This window comes from Schistocerca nitens, chromosome 1, assembly GCF_023898315.1.
Source record: "Schistocerca nitens isolate TAMUIC-IGC-003100 chromosome 1, iqSchNite1.1, whole genome shotgun sequence".
NCBI classification, from domain to species: Eukaryota; Metazoa; Arthropoda; class Insecta; order Orthoptera; family Acrididae; genus Schistocerca; species Schistocerca nitens.
The window spans coordinates 522,849,914-522,864,602 of record NC_064614.1 but is presented as its reverse complement, the minus strand read 5'-3'; the positions used below and the strand labels follow the sequence as shown (position 1 = coordinate 522,864,602).

General features: G+C 42.2%; 1 protein-coding gene across 1 annotated transcript in view; it reads right to left on the bottom strand.

Annotated features, from left to right (window-relative positions):
* Positions 1-14,689, bottom strand: part of LOC126236278 (methyl farnesoate epoxidase-like) — a 141,142-nt gene that overhangs the window by 36,627 nt on the left and 89,826 nt on the right. Inside the window, exon 6 of the mRNA XM_049945443.1 lies at positions 8,183-8,363. Coding sequence (XP_049801400.1) covers positions 8,183-8,363 — 181 coding nt within the window. The remainder of the gene's footprint in view (positions 1-8,182; positions 8,364-14,689) is intronic.

Genomic DNA, 14,689 nt, shown 5'->3' with positions numbered 1-14,689 from the left:
TTGTCTACTGGTTTTCCACAGATTTCTAAGACTCTCTTGTACGAGATAGTGACAGCAAGATTGGGTTACCGTAAGTTCTGTGCACGATGGGTGCCCAAAATTCTTACCGACCACCACAAAACTCAAAGAATGGCCTCTGCATTAGACTTTCTGTCACGTTATGAGGACGAAGGAGAACCATTGTTAAACAGAATCGTGACCGGTGACGAAACCTGGATTAAGTACGTGAACCCTGAGACAAAAGAACAATCAAAGATGTGGGCACATTCAAATTCGCCTACCAAACCAAGAAAAGCCTCGCAAGATTTTTCTGCCAGATAACTGATGGCAATGGTGTTTTTGGATGCCAAAGGGGTGTTGTTGGTTGAATTCATGGAACGTGGTACTTCCATTAATCAAGACGTGTACTGTGAAACAATAAAAAAGTTACGACGGGCTATACAGAACAAACGCCGTGGTATGCTGACTTCCGGTATCGTTTTTTTGCACGATAACGCCCGTCCTCACTCTGCTCGCAGAACAACGGCCCTTCTTGAGTCCTTCAAGTGGGACGTTATCAACCATCCACCTTACAGCCCAGACCTGGCGCCAAGTGATTATCACCTCTTCATGCATTTGAAGAAATGGCTCGGGTCACAGCGGTTTGATGATGACGAAGAGCTCAAAGATGCGGTCACAGGCTGGCTCCAGGCACAAGCGGGTGATTTTTATGCAGAAGGAATTTCAAAGCTTGTGAAGAGATACGATAAGTGCCTCAATCGCTATGGAGACTATGTAGAAAAATAGTGCAAAGATGTAGTTGTAAGATGTATATATTAAAATATTTTTATTTAACTTGGTGTATTTTTTTAAATCAACCGGAGGTTACTTTCTGAACGGCCCTCGTATTAGGCTTTGTCTTTTTGTCCGCTTGAGCTTTGGCTGTCTTCAGTATAATATCATCTCTCAAAGTTACCCATCATCTCCTGTTTTATTCTTTTCCCTTGTTTCTGTTGATGGTTGTCTAATGATCCCTTTCAAACTCAAAAACTTCTGATTATTTTTATTTATCCAACTTACAACTCCTTAATTTCCTACATTTCAGCATTTTCTTCAGTTTTAATCTGCAGTTCTTAGCCAATAAATTATGTCCAGTTCCACGTCTGCCATGGGAAATGCGTTTCAGTTTAAAAACTGGTTTCAATCTCTGTCTTACCATTATACTATCACTTGGAAACTTTATGGTCTCTTTGGTCTCTTCTATGTCTACATCCTTCTTTCATGACTTTTAAATATGCAATAATTAAATTGTGATCTGTACAACATTATTTTCAATCATGAAGCATTCATAAATTTCCTTGGTATTGGTTAAAAATTATACATAAGAGCAAATCAAACAAAATATGTGAATATTAAAAAATATTATTCAGGAAGTGACACGATGAACAACTATCTACATACTATGTGTTGTATCCTTTTATCACAATGGAAATTTTGCTATTCACTGCTTCTTTGAGTAATCAAAACACCAACAAATCATTCAGGTTTACATCTAGTGACTTTTGTGAATGTTAACGGTGTTCGGACTTCAGTTCTATAAATGTTGTGACTCTTGTACAAAGTGTTTGGATTATGCTTGCTAAATTACAACAGGACATTTACAAACACCACCATAAGTCATCATGATTTGACTGATGTAAAAGGTGGTTTTTAGAAGATCTGAAAATACTGCAGCAATGGCAGTCATCTCTAATGGCATGTTTTTGAGAAACTCACCCCTAAAGGTTATGACGAGCAATCTACTTAAAATTGGCAGGATCAATAGATAATTGTAAATAGAGCATTTTTCATCATCAGGTATGGGGCCCGAAAACGCCTACTTTTCCTGAAATCGAGGTAAGAAACTTTTACAACTGCCACTTCTGTACGCACATGGTAAACGCTTTTCGCCGACAGCACTTATAGCGCAACGGCCAAGGTAACTGGCTGGGAATTGGAGAACCCTAGCGGATGTTCTTCTTTTCATTTGTATTTTTCCATATCTCAATTGGTAGGGATAGAAGGGTTAATAAGGTAAGTAAATCAATAACAAATGATAATAATAAGGTAGGCAAATAAATTTCTCAAACCTCTTGGGATAGTAAACAACTAAAATGTTACTCCAGGTCACATTAAAATGGCTTTTCCAGTCACTGTTACGTGTCCTCACTTTTCTTCGAACAACTAGATGGATGGTACCTGTCAAATAAACATTTGAAACAAATATACTCACAGAACCAAGAACATCTAATGAACGCAATCTTTCAACAGCTACACTGTTCCTTCCAAAGAGTCGGCAGAAAACAAACTTGGTTTACATTTAAAAATACATCTTTTTCGGGAATTAGTTTTGATGCGTACCATGCATATGGTATCATTGCCTGAAACATCGGTGCTGAAAGGTGGTTATGAATTATGCTGTGAATAGTTTTATATCATCATGTAATAGGGGAGAGAGTGTGGCAGATATGATACGCGAGTTGGGATGGAAGTCATTAAAGCAAAGACGTTTTTCGTCACGGCGAGATCTACACTCCTGGAAATTGAAATAAGAACACCGTGAATTCATTGTCCCAGGAAGGGGAAACTTTATTGACACATTCCTGGGGTCAGATACATCACATGATCACACTGACAGAACCACAGGCACATAGACACAGGCAACAGAGCATGCACAATGTCGGCACTAGTACAGTGTATATCCACCTTTCGCAGCAATGCAGGCTGCTATTCTCCCATGGAGACGATCGTAGAGATGCTGGATGTAGTCCTGTGGAACGGCTTGCCATGCCATTTCCACCTAGCGCCTCAGTTGGACCAGCTTTCTTGCTGGACGTGCAGACCGCGTGAGACGACGCTTCATCCAGTCCCAAACATGCTCAATGGGGGACAGATCCGGAGATCTTGCTGGCCAGGGTAGTTGACTTACACCTTCTAGAGCACGTTGGGTGGCACGGGATACATTCGGACGTGCATTGTCCTGTTGGAACAGCAAGTTCCCTTGCCGGTCTAGGAATGGTAGAACGATGGGTTCGATGACGGTTTGGATGTACCGTGCACTATTCAGTGTCCCCTCGACGATCACCAGTGGTGTACGGCCAGTGTAGGAGATCGCTCCCCACACCATGATGCCGGGTGTTGGCCCTGTGTGCCTCGGTCGTATGCAGTCCTGATTGTGGCGCTCACCTGCACGGCGCCAAACACGCATATGACCATCATTGGCACCAAGGCAGAAGCGACTCTCATCGCTGAAGACGACACGTCTCCATTCGTCCCTCCATTCACGCCTGTCGCGACACCACTGGAGGCGGGCTGCACGACGTTGGGGCGTGAGTGGAAGACGGCCTAACGGTGTGCGGGACCGTAGCCCAGCTTCATGGAGACGGTTGCGAATGGTCCTCGCCGATACCCCAGGAGCAACAGTGTCCCTAATTTGCTGGGAAGTGGCGGTGCGGTCCCCTACGGCACTGCGTAGGATCCTACGGTCTTGGCGTGCATCCGTGCGTCGCTGCGGTCCGGTCCCAGGTCGACGGGCACGTGCACCTTCCGCCGACCACTGGCGACAACATCGATGTACTGTGGAGACCTCACGCCCCACGTGTTGAGCAATTCGGCGGTACGTCCACCCGGCCTCCCGCATGCCCACTATACGCCCTCGCTCAAAGTCCGTCAACTGCACATACGGTTCACGTCCACGCTGTCGTGGCATGCTACCAGTGTTAAAGACTGCGATGGAGCTCCGTATGCCACGGCAAACTGGCTGACACTGACGGCGGCGGTGCACAAATGCTGCGCAGCTAGCGCCATTCGACGGCCAACACCGCGGTTCCTGGTGTGTCCGCTGTGCCGTGCGTGTGATCATTGCTTGTACAGCCCCCTCGCAGTGTCCGGAGCAAGTATGGTGGGTCTGACACACCGGTGTCAATGTGTTCTTTTTTCCATTTCCAGGAGTGTATTTATGAAATTTCAGTCACCAACTTTCTCTTCCGAATGCGAAAATATTTTGTTGAGCCCAACCTACATAGGTAGGAATGATCATCAAAATAAAATAAGAGAAATCAGAGCTCGAACAGAAAGGTTTAGGTGTTCGTTTTTTCTGTGCGCTGTTCGGGAGTGGAATGGTAGAGACTAGAGAGATAGTATGATTGTGGTTCAATGAACCCTCTGCCAAGCACTTAAATGTGAATTGCAGAGTAATCATGTAGATGTAGATGTAGTTGTTGCATCTGTGCGGTTGTACACTTTCGGCTGGGTTTCCAGAAGCACACTGCAATTCTGAAACCTGGAAATAAAGTTTTTAACCTGGCGATACAAATAAATATCACATGGCTGGCACACAGGTGTGCAGTTTGGTGGTATTACTTTTACTGTGCACGTCGGCTGACCCTTGCCATCTATAAAAATTGTGCCATATATTGTAGTGTTAATTCGTCCACTCCAGGAATCCAAAATTAGACAAAACTTGTTATCAGAAACGTATGGTTTTAAAACATTCTCAAGAAATGTTCTGTAAATCGCATTTGTCAGATTCCCGGATTTGGAGCAGGTAATGTAAACATCTTTCAATGAGTCGGTTAAACAATTGACCTCTTCTATAACCCAAGGACCAAATGTAACATTCGTTTCTTGTAAACACAGGAAAACCTTAGGCAACACTTTTCCAGAGGCTGTGATGGCATATTGCGCCGTGTACAAATGTGTTAATTTGTTTTTACTACCAACTGCTACAAGGGTTCGTTTTTCTCCCTTATGCAATAACGTGCATCGAATGTTCACCCGATACTCGCATCCTGTTTGATCGGTGTTGATCATGTAATCGTAATTAAAACTGGTCATATGTGACGTCGTTTGCATGCTGTAAAGAGCTGCCACTTTCTGTATATCTTCTATATTTTGTACCTCCTTATGAGAGACGTATTTAGTGACGTGCCATTGACGAATTTTATACTCTGATTTGAAATTTCTTGCCCAAGATAATGATGCAGCAAACGTAAAATCCTTGTTGCCCATATATTGAAATGCTGCACCTGCAGCCCACTCCTGAAGTATTCTCACTGTTACATTCTCGTTACACCAACGAGATTCGACAAATCGGTCATATGTCCACTTATTTCTCACCTGGTATTTGTCGTATCTTGTCCCTCCTTCAATGATATCACTTTCCCACAATTTCAAGTCCTTCCTTTTCAGGGCTGTTCTTGCTCCATTCTTTTGCAGTGTTTGTAAGTTCCAATTTGGATGAGTCCTGGCTAGCACTACTGCCTTTACTTTTACTTCAAGGAGTATAGCACCATAGTTCAATTGCTTAGTAACCAGTTCATAATACTGACTGGAAACTGATGAAGCACATATTCCCAGTGACGTGGAGATTTCCAAAGTGTTATGACCATTTTTCGATTCACTTGTCAGGATATCTTCCACTGAATCTCCTTCTACTTCGTCTTCATGGTATAGTACTTCAGTATTAACAAAAGTTATCTCGTTCATCAGCTCCAAAAATTGCTCGATGATAGCCGCTCCTATCAATCTGGAACGCCGAGAAACAGAACTGCCTGCTTCCGGTAGTGCATTGATAATGCATCTGTCTTGCAGCACTTCTACAAACCAAAACACAGCGTTGGTAACTTCCCACTTGCCATTGTCTGTGACAGGCTCCCAACTATATATTACAGCACTAGTCAAAGGGTGTACATCCTCCATTATTCAGATTATGCACCTGAAAGATATGACACAACAAACAATAACTAGTTACTACGGCTACATACAGTACTCGTCATATGTTACTTATGGAAGAACACTGTATTCATTCACAAAACATATTTCATTGGGCACATTAATGATGGAAAAATCACTACATGTATCTGTGAGGTTCACGACAGGAAAACAGCTCTTTCTGATTGACTTCTGTAAGGCTCATGCTGGACACCTTCACTCTTCCAGGTTCACAACTATGATATGACGAAGACGCAACTGGGACAACATAACTCTCCCTGCATGGATTCTGTCCTGTGCCTCACTGTAAACGAGTGTTGCATGGTTGGCTATCTGTGATCCCTCATGAGGAATTTGCAGCTCTCTTACTCGGTGTTGTTATGTGACAAGGCTTAAAAGTTTAACACTTTACTAACTTATGTCATTTGGGAAATTAGTTTGCCTACCTTATTATTATCATCCCTTATTTATTTACTTACCTTATTAACCCTCCCATCCCTATCAATTGAGATATGGAAAAATACAAATGAAAAGTATAACATCTGCTAGGTTTCTTTGAGATTTGAACCCGGGTTTTCTGATTCCCAGCCAGTTACCTTGGCTGTTGCACTATCAGCACTGTCGGTTTTGTCGGCAAAAAGCGTTTACCATGTGGGTACAGAAGCAGCAGTTATAAAAGTTTCTTTCCTCAGTTTCTGGAAAAGTTTGCATTTGTGGACTCCATACCTGATGATGAAAAATGCTCTATGTACAATTATCTATCGATCACTCCAATTTTGAGTCGATTGCTCGTTATAATCTTTAGGGGTGATTTTCTCAAAATTGTGGGGGTGTTGACCCAAAATATCGTAGAGTCCTTTGTTTTTGATTGTACACAAGTGACCAGCCAAATCTGAGCTAAATTGGTTGGCCATGTCTGAGGCCTTCCCCTTGTTAGAAGCCCAACGCGACCTCCAGTCTTTACTCAAATCCTTAGCCCATCTCATAATTTCTCCCGATTTCATCTCCCTCCTCACCTGAATGACCCCTAGCACACTCATCTTCTACATTCTTTCCAAATTCTATAAACCCAACAATCCTGGAAGCCCCATTGTTGCTGTTTATGTGCTCTCATATTAGAGACACATAACACTTCCTTCACCAATTCTTGATCATTTACGTGTCATTGCTGCCTGGATCCCTACTTGTCACTGTTGACAGTTCCTTCCTACACACCGACATCCCTCATGCCCATGACCTTGCTGCTACCAAACACTACCTCTCCCAACATCCTTCTGATTCCTAACCCACTACTTCGTTCCTTATGCAGATTACCAATTATATCCCCACATAAAACTGCTTCTCATTTGAGAGGAAGAAATATAAAGAAATCTGTGAGAAGGCCATAGGCACCTGAATGACACCCTCCTATGCCAATCTGTTTATGGACCATCTTGTAGAAACATTCCCAGCCTCCCAAAACAGCACCCTTTTGTGTGGTTCAGTTTCATTGATGATATTGTCATGATCAGGACCCAGGGCCAAGATGTACTACCCCATTCCTCCATAACTTTACACCCAGTCTCCCATCCACTTCAACTAGTCCTCCTCAGCCCAAAAAGCCACTTTCCTGGAATTTCACTTCCACCTCTCCAATGGTACCAGTCATACCTCCAGCTGTATCAAGCCTGCCAACCACCTGCATGTCAACAGCTGTCATCCCTTACATACCAAAGAATTGCACTGGTTTAGCCTGCCCACCCACAGCTGGCATATCTGCAGTAACAATAATTCCCTTGTCCAGTATGCTGAAGGTTTCACAAAGGTAACCACAAACAGGTACTACTTCACATACCTTGTCTGCAAACAGATTTTCCAAGCCTTATCCGCACACATCCCTAATACTCATGAACCAGTTAAAGATGAGCACACCACTCATCACTTAGTATCACCCCAGATTAAAGCAGCATTTTGTGGACCTGTCAACAACTCAGTACTTCTACTGTCTAGAAAGTGATCTATTTTGATTTTAAATTATTTACATTATGTCAGAACTTTTCTTACTATATTAGTTTTGATCTTCATTGTTCTCAAGCATGTGTGTCAGTGGTTTGCACAAAATCAAATCAATTGAAATATAATTTTATCCTTCTGTTTTATTAATTTTGTATAACAGAATGAATGTGTATAACATACATACATGTATTTTTTATCATGCTATTACTATTTTCATTTACTGACAAAATAGAACTTTGTGTGAGACATGTAGCTATTTGACTAAGCAATTTTACCACTTTGGATAAATATTTCATCTTAACTGTCTGACAAAGGATGTTGCAACCATAACTTTGTAGTATGTTTTATGAAATAAAATTACTAATATTGAACAGTAACATAGTTCTGTTAGTCCTTTCTAGATGCTTGACGGTGTTTTGTTTATGCTTGCATAAGGTGTGTAAGTTTTCCAACTTACATTGAGCGATCAGCAAGAGATGGCAGTCTGGTCCTCCCAACAACAGAGTCAAGTTCTGCTTGCACTTTTTCTTGTATTTCTGGATATTTCATCATGTATAAAATAGCAAAACTGAGTGTGTTGCTTGTTGTTTCAGAGCCAGCCATGAACAAATCAAGGCATACAGATAATAACTGTTCATCTGTAATTGAAAAAGAAAATTCATTCTTAAATTATATATTTAAAATTGTCTTTATGGTTGCAGTACAAACTTTATAAACTGGGAAATAATCTCAGGCACTGTGCACCTCTATATGTCAGTGCACAGGGGCTGGGGCAATTGTATTGAATCATATTATTTTTCTTTCTTTCCTTTTATTATGTATAAGCTATATGTAAACAGAATTAGCTTAAAGCAAAGGCATCGCCAAAGCAAAATTAACGAGTTGTTTTGTGGCAAGGATAATGTTTCGATTCATTGTTAAATATCTGTATGAAACAAAGTAAGAAAGATGCTCATCAGTTTACTAATTCATGTGTCTTCACCCTTTTGTTTTGCAAAGTGGTGGCATATGGACATATGCTTGGCTCCATCATACCAGCATTTTTAAAAATGTGTATTTTAACTGTTCATGAAAAATATTATAAAAAGTTATTAGAAAAGGAATATTTATTTGCACTGTTATGAGTTCAAACCCTATCTGTTCATCATTTCACTTGCTGCTGAGACTCTGCATCAAGAGGTTCAGTGCAGACAAGAATAATCCACACCATATCTGGAGTAGCATACCTGCATTGACATTGTCACACTCAAGACTAAACACAATGGAATTAATGTGAAGGTAATGACTTAGACTTGATAGGCACCTATTGAACTTGGTGTACTTATACTAAAAATATTGTGCTTCGTGTGACAGATTGATAGTTTCAAAGGTTGCGGTGATTATTTGGTACCGCACACTATTGGAAGCAGTAGTACATAATGCAAATTATGTTTATTGACCTTGAATGTAATGATATTAAAGGACTGTTGATATTTGTATCAGTCGAAGTTCACCTAAGATTGTGCACAGATTCATAAATTACCTTCAAAATTTTTACTCAGCCAGGATACTGTGTAAAGCTAAGCCACATAGCAGTAATCTGTCTCAAGGAGAAAAGAAAGCATTACGGGAGATTAATGCGGACAAGAGTATTATTGTACTTTCTGCTGACAAGGGAAATGCTACCTTGGTGATGAAGAGTGAAGACTACCACAAGAAGATCAGTGACCTTTTGGATCTTACCACTTATAAAAAGTTGAAAAGGGATGCTACAATGAAAGTGTTGACAGTTACCAATCAATTAATAAAAAAGTCTTCTATTCCTTCAGAGGATAAAAAAGATCTTTGCAAAACAGAAGCTTATCCTCCTAGATTATATGGGCTACCTAAGGTGCATGAACCTAATGTCCCACTGAGACTGATAGTAAGTGCTATTGGATCCCCTACTCAAGAGCTGGCTAGACATCTTGCCACCCTGTTACAACCATTTATTGGAAAAACTGATCATCATATTAAAAACTCTACGCACTTCATCGAAAAATTGAAGGAGATTACCGTCAGTCCCAGTAATATTCTTGTCAGCTTTGATGTGGTGTCTCTGTTCACCATGGTTCCTGTCAACGAAGCCCTTGCTTGCATATCTGACATATTTCCTACTGATATAGTAGCTTTGTTTAGACATTGTCTTTCCACAACTTATTTTCAGTACAATAATGAGTTCTATGAACAAATTAATGGAGTGGCAATGGGTAGTCCTCTAAGTCCAGCCGTTGCTAATATTTTTATGGAATTTTTTGAACAGCAAGCACTGCAGTCAGCCAGAAAAAGGCCTTTGAAGTGGTATCGGTTTGTGGACGACATTTTTGTCATAAGGAATCATGGTGAAGAAGAACTGAACCATTTTTTGAAGCATTTGAATAGCATCAATTCAAAAATACAATTCACTATGGAGACAGAGAGTAATGGACAGATTAATTTTTTGGACGTCTCAGTAATTAAATGAGCAGATGGGACTCTGGGTCACAAAGTCTACAGAAAAGATATGCATACCGATCGTTATTTTCATAAGGATTCGAACCATCATCCCAGGCAGAAGAGAGGTATTATCAAGACATTGGCGGACAGGGCTAATAAAATCTGTGAGCCAGCTTATTTGCAAGAGGAACTAAACCACTTGTGAACCACTTTCCAGAAAAATGGGTACGCTGGCAAGGAGATAGATCGAGCACTCCATCCCAGAAGAAAAATGCCCGAAAACGTGCAACAACAACAGACATCAGTGGGGAAAGTTTTTTTTCCATTCATCCACAATATTACAGACCTTATCGGGGAAGTGCTGGCCAAGTTCAGAGTTGAAACAATCTTCAGACTCACCAAGAAGATTAGTGAATGCTTAAGATCGGCGAAAGATGCACGACACCCTTTAGCTACTCCTGGTGTGTACAAAATTCCGTGTAGTTGTGGGAAGGTTTACATCGGAACCACTAAAAGAAGTATCAATACTCGCCTAACTGAACACAAAAGGAACTGTCGACTGGGACACACGGACAAATCGGCTGTAGTGGAACATGTTTTTGAAACGGGTGACCATGAAATAAAATTTAGTGAGACGAGTGTGCTAGCTAAGACATCACATTATTATGCACGTATGTATAGAGGGGCTGTAGAGATTTTAAACACCACAATAATTTTAACAGGAAAGAAGAAGGCTTGAAGTTAGATAAGATATGGCGATCGACTTTATACCAAAGATGTGACAATCGATTACCTTCGATCGAGAGTAATGACGTCAGCCAGAGATAGTTTTACTGTTGACAACATGTGACGAGTGGTGGCGCCCTCTACGTGCTCTATATAAACAGGACCTCCACGGCCTAGCAGCCAGTCATAGACTCACCTCAGATGATGTTGCCCGCAGCTGGCAATGAAACGTCAGGGAGAAGTATTTCTACTATTGGACCACGGCCTCTTAGCCCGGAAGTTTTAATTACTGAAGACGCCGGCCGTGAAAGCCTACATGCAATTTTTCCAATTATTCAAGCAATTATTAATCCATTTCCACATCTCTATTCATAACAATGTACTTTACTAAAGTAATAACTTACATAATAGCCATCTTGTAACATAATAAGGCAAGAGTCCATGTAAGAATACCTTAATGTAGTAACTATATATTTGTATAAATTTTTTATCACAACTGTGATTGTATGTAATAGTGTTTAAGGGGAAATAAATATTCTATTCTAATTGAAATTGGTTATTCATAAGTGAGTTATAGCATGTGTGTGTGTGTTCTTTTTAAAATGGGTACCTTTATTATTGATTATTGGTCATATCAGTTTTGAGAAGTTCTATATAAAAGTTAAATTTAAAAAATAATTTATGTGAGTGGTTTTATACATTGTATCTTGTCAAGCTGAAAATTTTAATTCAGAAAATCTTTGTATTGTTTTGATGAATTCTGTAAGAGCAATTAGTTTGAAAATGAACTACTTAATCAGTTTTTTTTTTTTTTTTTTTTTTTTTTTTTTTTTTTTTACTGGTTAGATAAAAAGTCTACTCATCAAACTGAGGCAGCCGATCACACTCATAGAAGTATTGTAATTTGCAGGCTTTTGAAGCCTGTTGCTCCTTCTGGCAGAGGGGCGGAAGGGGAAGGGGGAGGTGTGGAGGAGGAAGACTCATGAGATCTAGGAAATGGGGAGGGTTTGTAAAAGTTGCCCAAAATCCCAGGTCACGGGAGCCTAACTGGATGGGATGAGTTGGAAGGACTGGTTGTTGGGGACTACACCAGACAAGATTACTATTTTGGCAAGTTATTTTCTCACTTTTGTTTTCTTACTAACCCTTAAATTTTCTGCATTACTATAATTTTTACCACATGAATACAGATGCTGGAAATTGCCTTGTGCTATGTGATATATATATATACAAAGATGATGTGACTTACAAAATGAAAGTGCTGGCAGGTCGACAGACACACAAACAAACACAAACATACACACAAAATTCTAGCTTTCGCAACCAATGGTTGCTTCATCAGGAAGGAGGGAAGGAGAGGGAAAGATGAAAGGATGTGGGTTTTAAGGGAGAGGGTAAGGAGTCATTTCAATCTCGGGAGCGGAAAGACTTACCTTGGGGGAAAAAAGGACAGGTATACACTCGCACACACACACACACATATCCATCCGCACATACACAGACACGAGCAGACATTTGTAAAGGCAAAGAATTCGGGCAGAGATGTCAGTCGAGGCAGAAGTACAGAGGCAAAGATGTTGAAAGTATCCTGTCACAAGTGGGGCACTTTTGTGGTTCTTCTGTGGGAGGTATGAGCGGTGGCAACTTGAAATTAGCGGAGGTTGAGGCCTGGCGGATAACGAGAGGAGAGGATATACTGAAGGGCAAGTTCCCATTTCCGGAGTTCTGACAGGTTGGTGTTAGTGGGAAGTATCCAGATAACCCGGACGATGTAACACTGTGCCAAGATGTGCTGGCCGTGCACCAAGGCATGTTTAGCCACAGGGGTGATTCTCATTGCCAACAAACACTGTCTGCCTGTGTCCATTCATGCGAATGGACAGTTTGTTGCTGGTCATTCCCACATAGAAAGCTTCACTGTGTAGGCAGGTCAGTTGGTAAATCACATGGGTGCTTTCACACGTGGCTCTGCCTTTGATCGTGTACACCTTCCGGGTTACAGGACTGGAGTAGGTGGTGGTGGGAGGGTGCATGGGACAGGTTTTACAGTGGGGGCGGTTACAAGGGTAGGAGCCAGAGGGTAGGGAAAGTGGTTTGGGGATTTCATAGGGATGAACTAACAGGTTACGAAGGTTAGGTGGACGGCAGAAAGACACTTGGTGGTGTGGGGAGGATTTCATGAAGGATGGATCTCATTTCAGGGCAGGATTTTAGGAAGTCGTATCCTTGCTGGAGAGCCACATTCAGAGTCTGATCCAGTCCCGGAAAGTATCCTGTCACAAGTGGGGCGCTTTTGTGGTTCTTCTGTGGGAGGTTCTGGGTTTGAGGGGATGAGGAAGTGGCTCTGGTTATTTGCTTCTCTACCAGGTCATGAGGGTAGTTGCGGGATGCGAAAGCTGTTTTCAGGTTGTTGGTGTAATGGTTCAGGGATTCGGGAGTGGAGCAGATTCGTTTGCCACGAAGACCTAGGCTGTAGGGAAGGGACTGTTTGATGTGGAATGGGTGGCAGCTGTCATAATGGAGGTACTGTCACTTGTTGGTGGGCTTGATGTGGACGGACGTGTGAAGCTGGCCATTGGCCAGATGGAGGTCAACGTCAAGGAAAGTGGCATGGGATTTGGAGTAGGACCAGGTGAATCTGATGGAACCAAAGGAGCTGAGGTTGGAGAGGAAATTCTGGAGTTCTTCTTCACTGTGAGTCCAGATCATGAAGATGTCATCAATAAATCTGTACCAAACTTTGGGTTTGCAGGCCTGGGTAACCAAGAAGGCTTCCTCTAAGCGACCCATGAATAGGTTGGCGTATGAGGGGGCCATCCTGGTACCCATGGCTGTTCCCTTTAATTGTTGGTATGTCTGGCCTTCAAAAGTGAAGAAGTTATGGGTCAGGATTAAGCTGGCTAAGGTAATGAGGAAAGAGGTTTTAGGTAGGGTGGCAGGTGATCAGCGTGAAAGGAAGTGCTCCATCGCAGCGAGGCCCTGGATGTGCGGAATATTTGTGTATAAGGAAGTGGCATCAATGGTTACAAGGATGGTTTCCGGGGGTAACAGATTGGGTAAGGATTCCAGGCGTTCGAGAAAGTGGTTGGTGTCTTTGATGAAGGATGGGAGACTGCATGTAATGGGTTGAAGGTGTTGATCTACGTAGGCAGAGAGACGCTCTGTGGGGGCTTGGTAACCAGCTACAATGGGGCGGCAGGGATGGTTGGGTTTATGAATTTTGGGAAGAAGGTAGAAGGTAGGGGTGCGGGGTGTCGGTGGGATCAGGAGGTTGATGGAGTCAGGTGAAAGGTTTTGAAGGGGGCCTAAGGTTCTGAGGATTCCTTGAAGCTCTGCCTGGACATCAGTCCACCCATTCCACATCAAACGGTCCCTTCCCTACAGCCTAGGTCTTCGTGGCAAACGAATCTGCTCCAGTCCCTAATCCCTGAACCATTACACCAACAACCTGAAAACAGCTTTCGCATCCCGCAACTACCGTCCTGACCTGGTACAGAATCAAATAATCAGAGCCACTTCCTCATCCCCTCAAACCCAGAACCTCCCACAGAAGAACCACAAAAGTGCCCCACTTGTGACAGGATACTTTCCGGGACTGGATCAGACTCTGAATGTGGCTCTCCAGCAGGGATACGACTTCCTCAAATCCTGCCCTGAAATGAGTTCCATCCTTCATGAAATCCTCCCCACTCCACCAAGAGTGTCTTTCCGCCATCCACCTAACCTTCGTAACCTGTTAGTTCATCCCTATGAAATCCCCAAACCACTTTCCCTACCCTCTGGC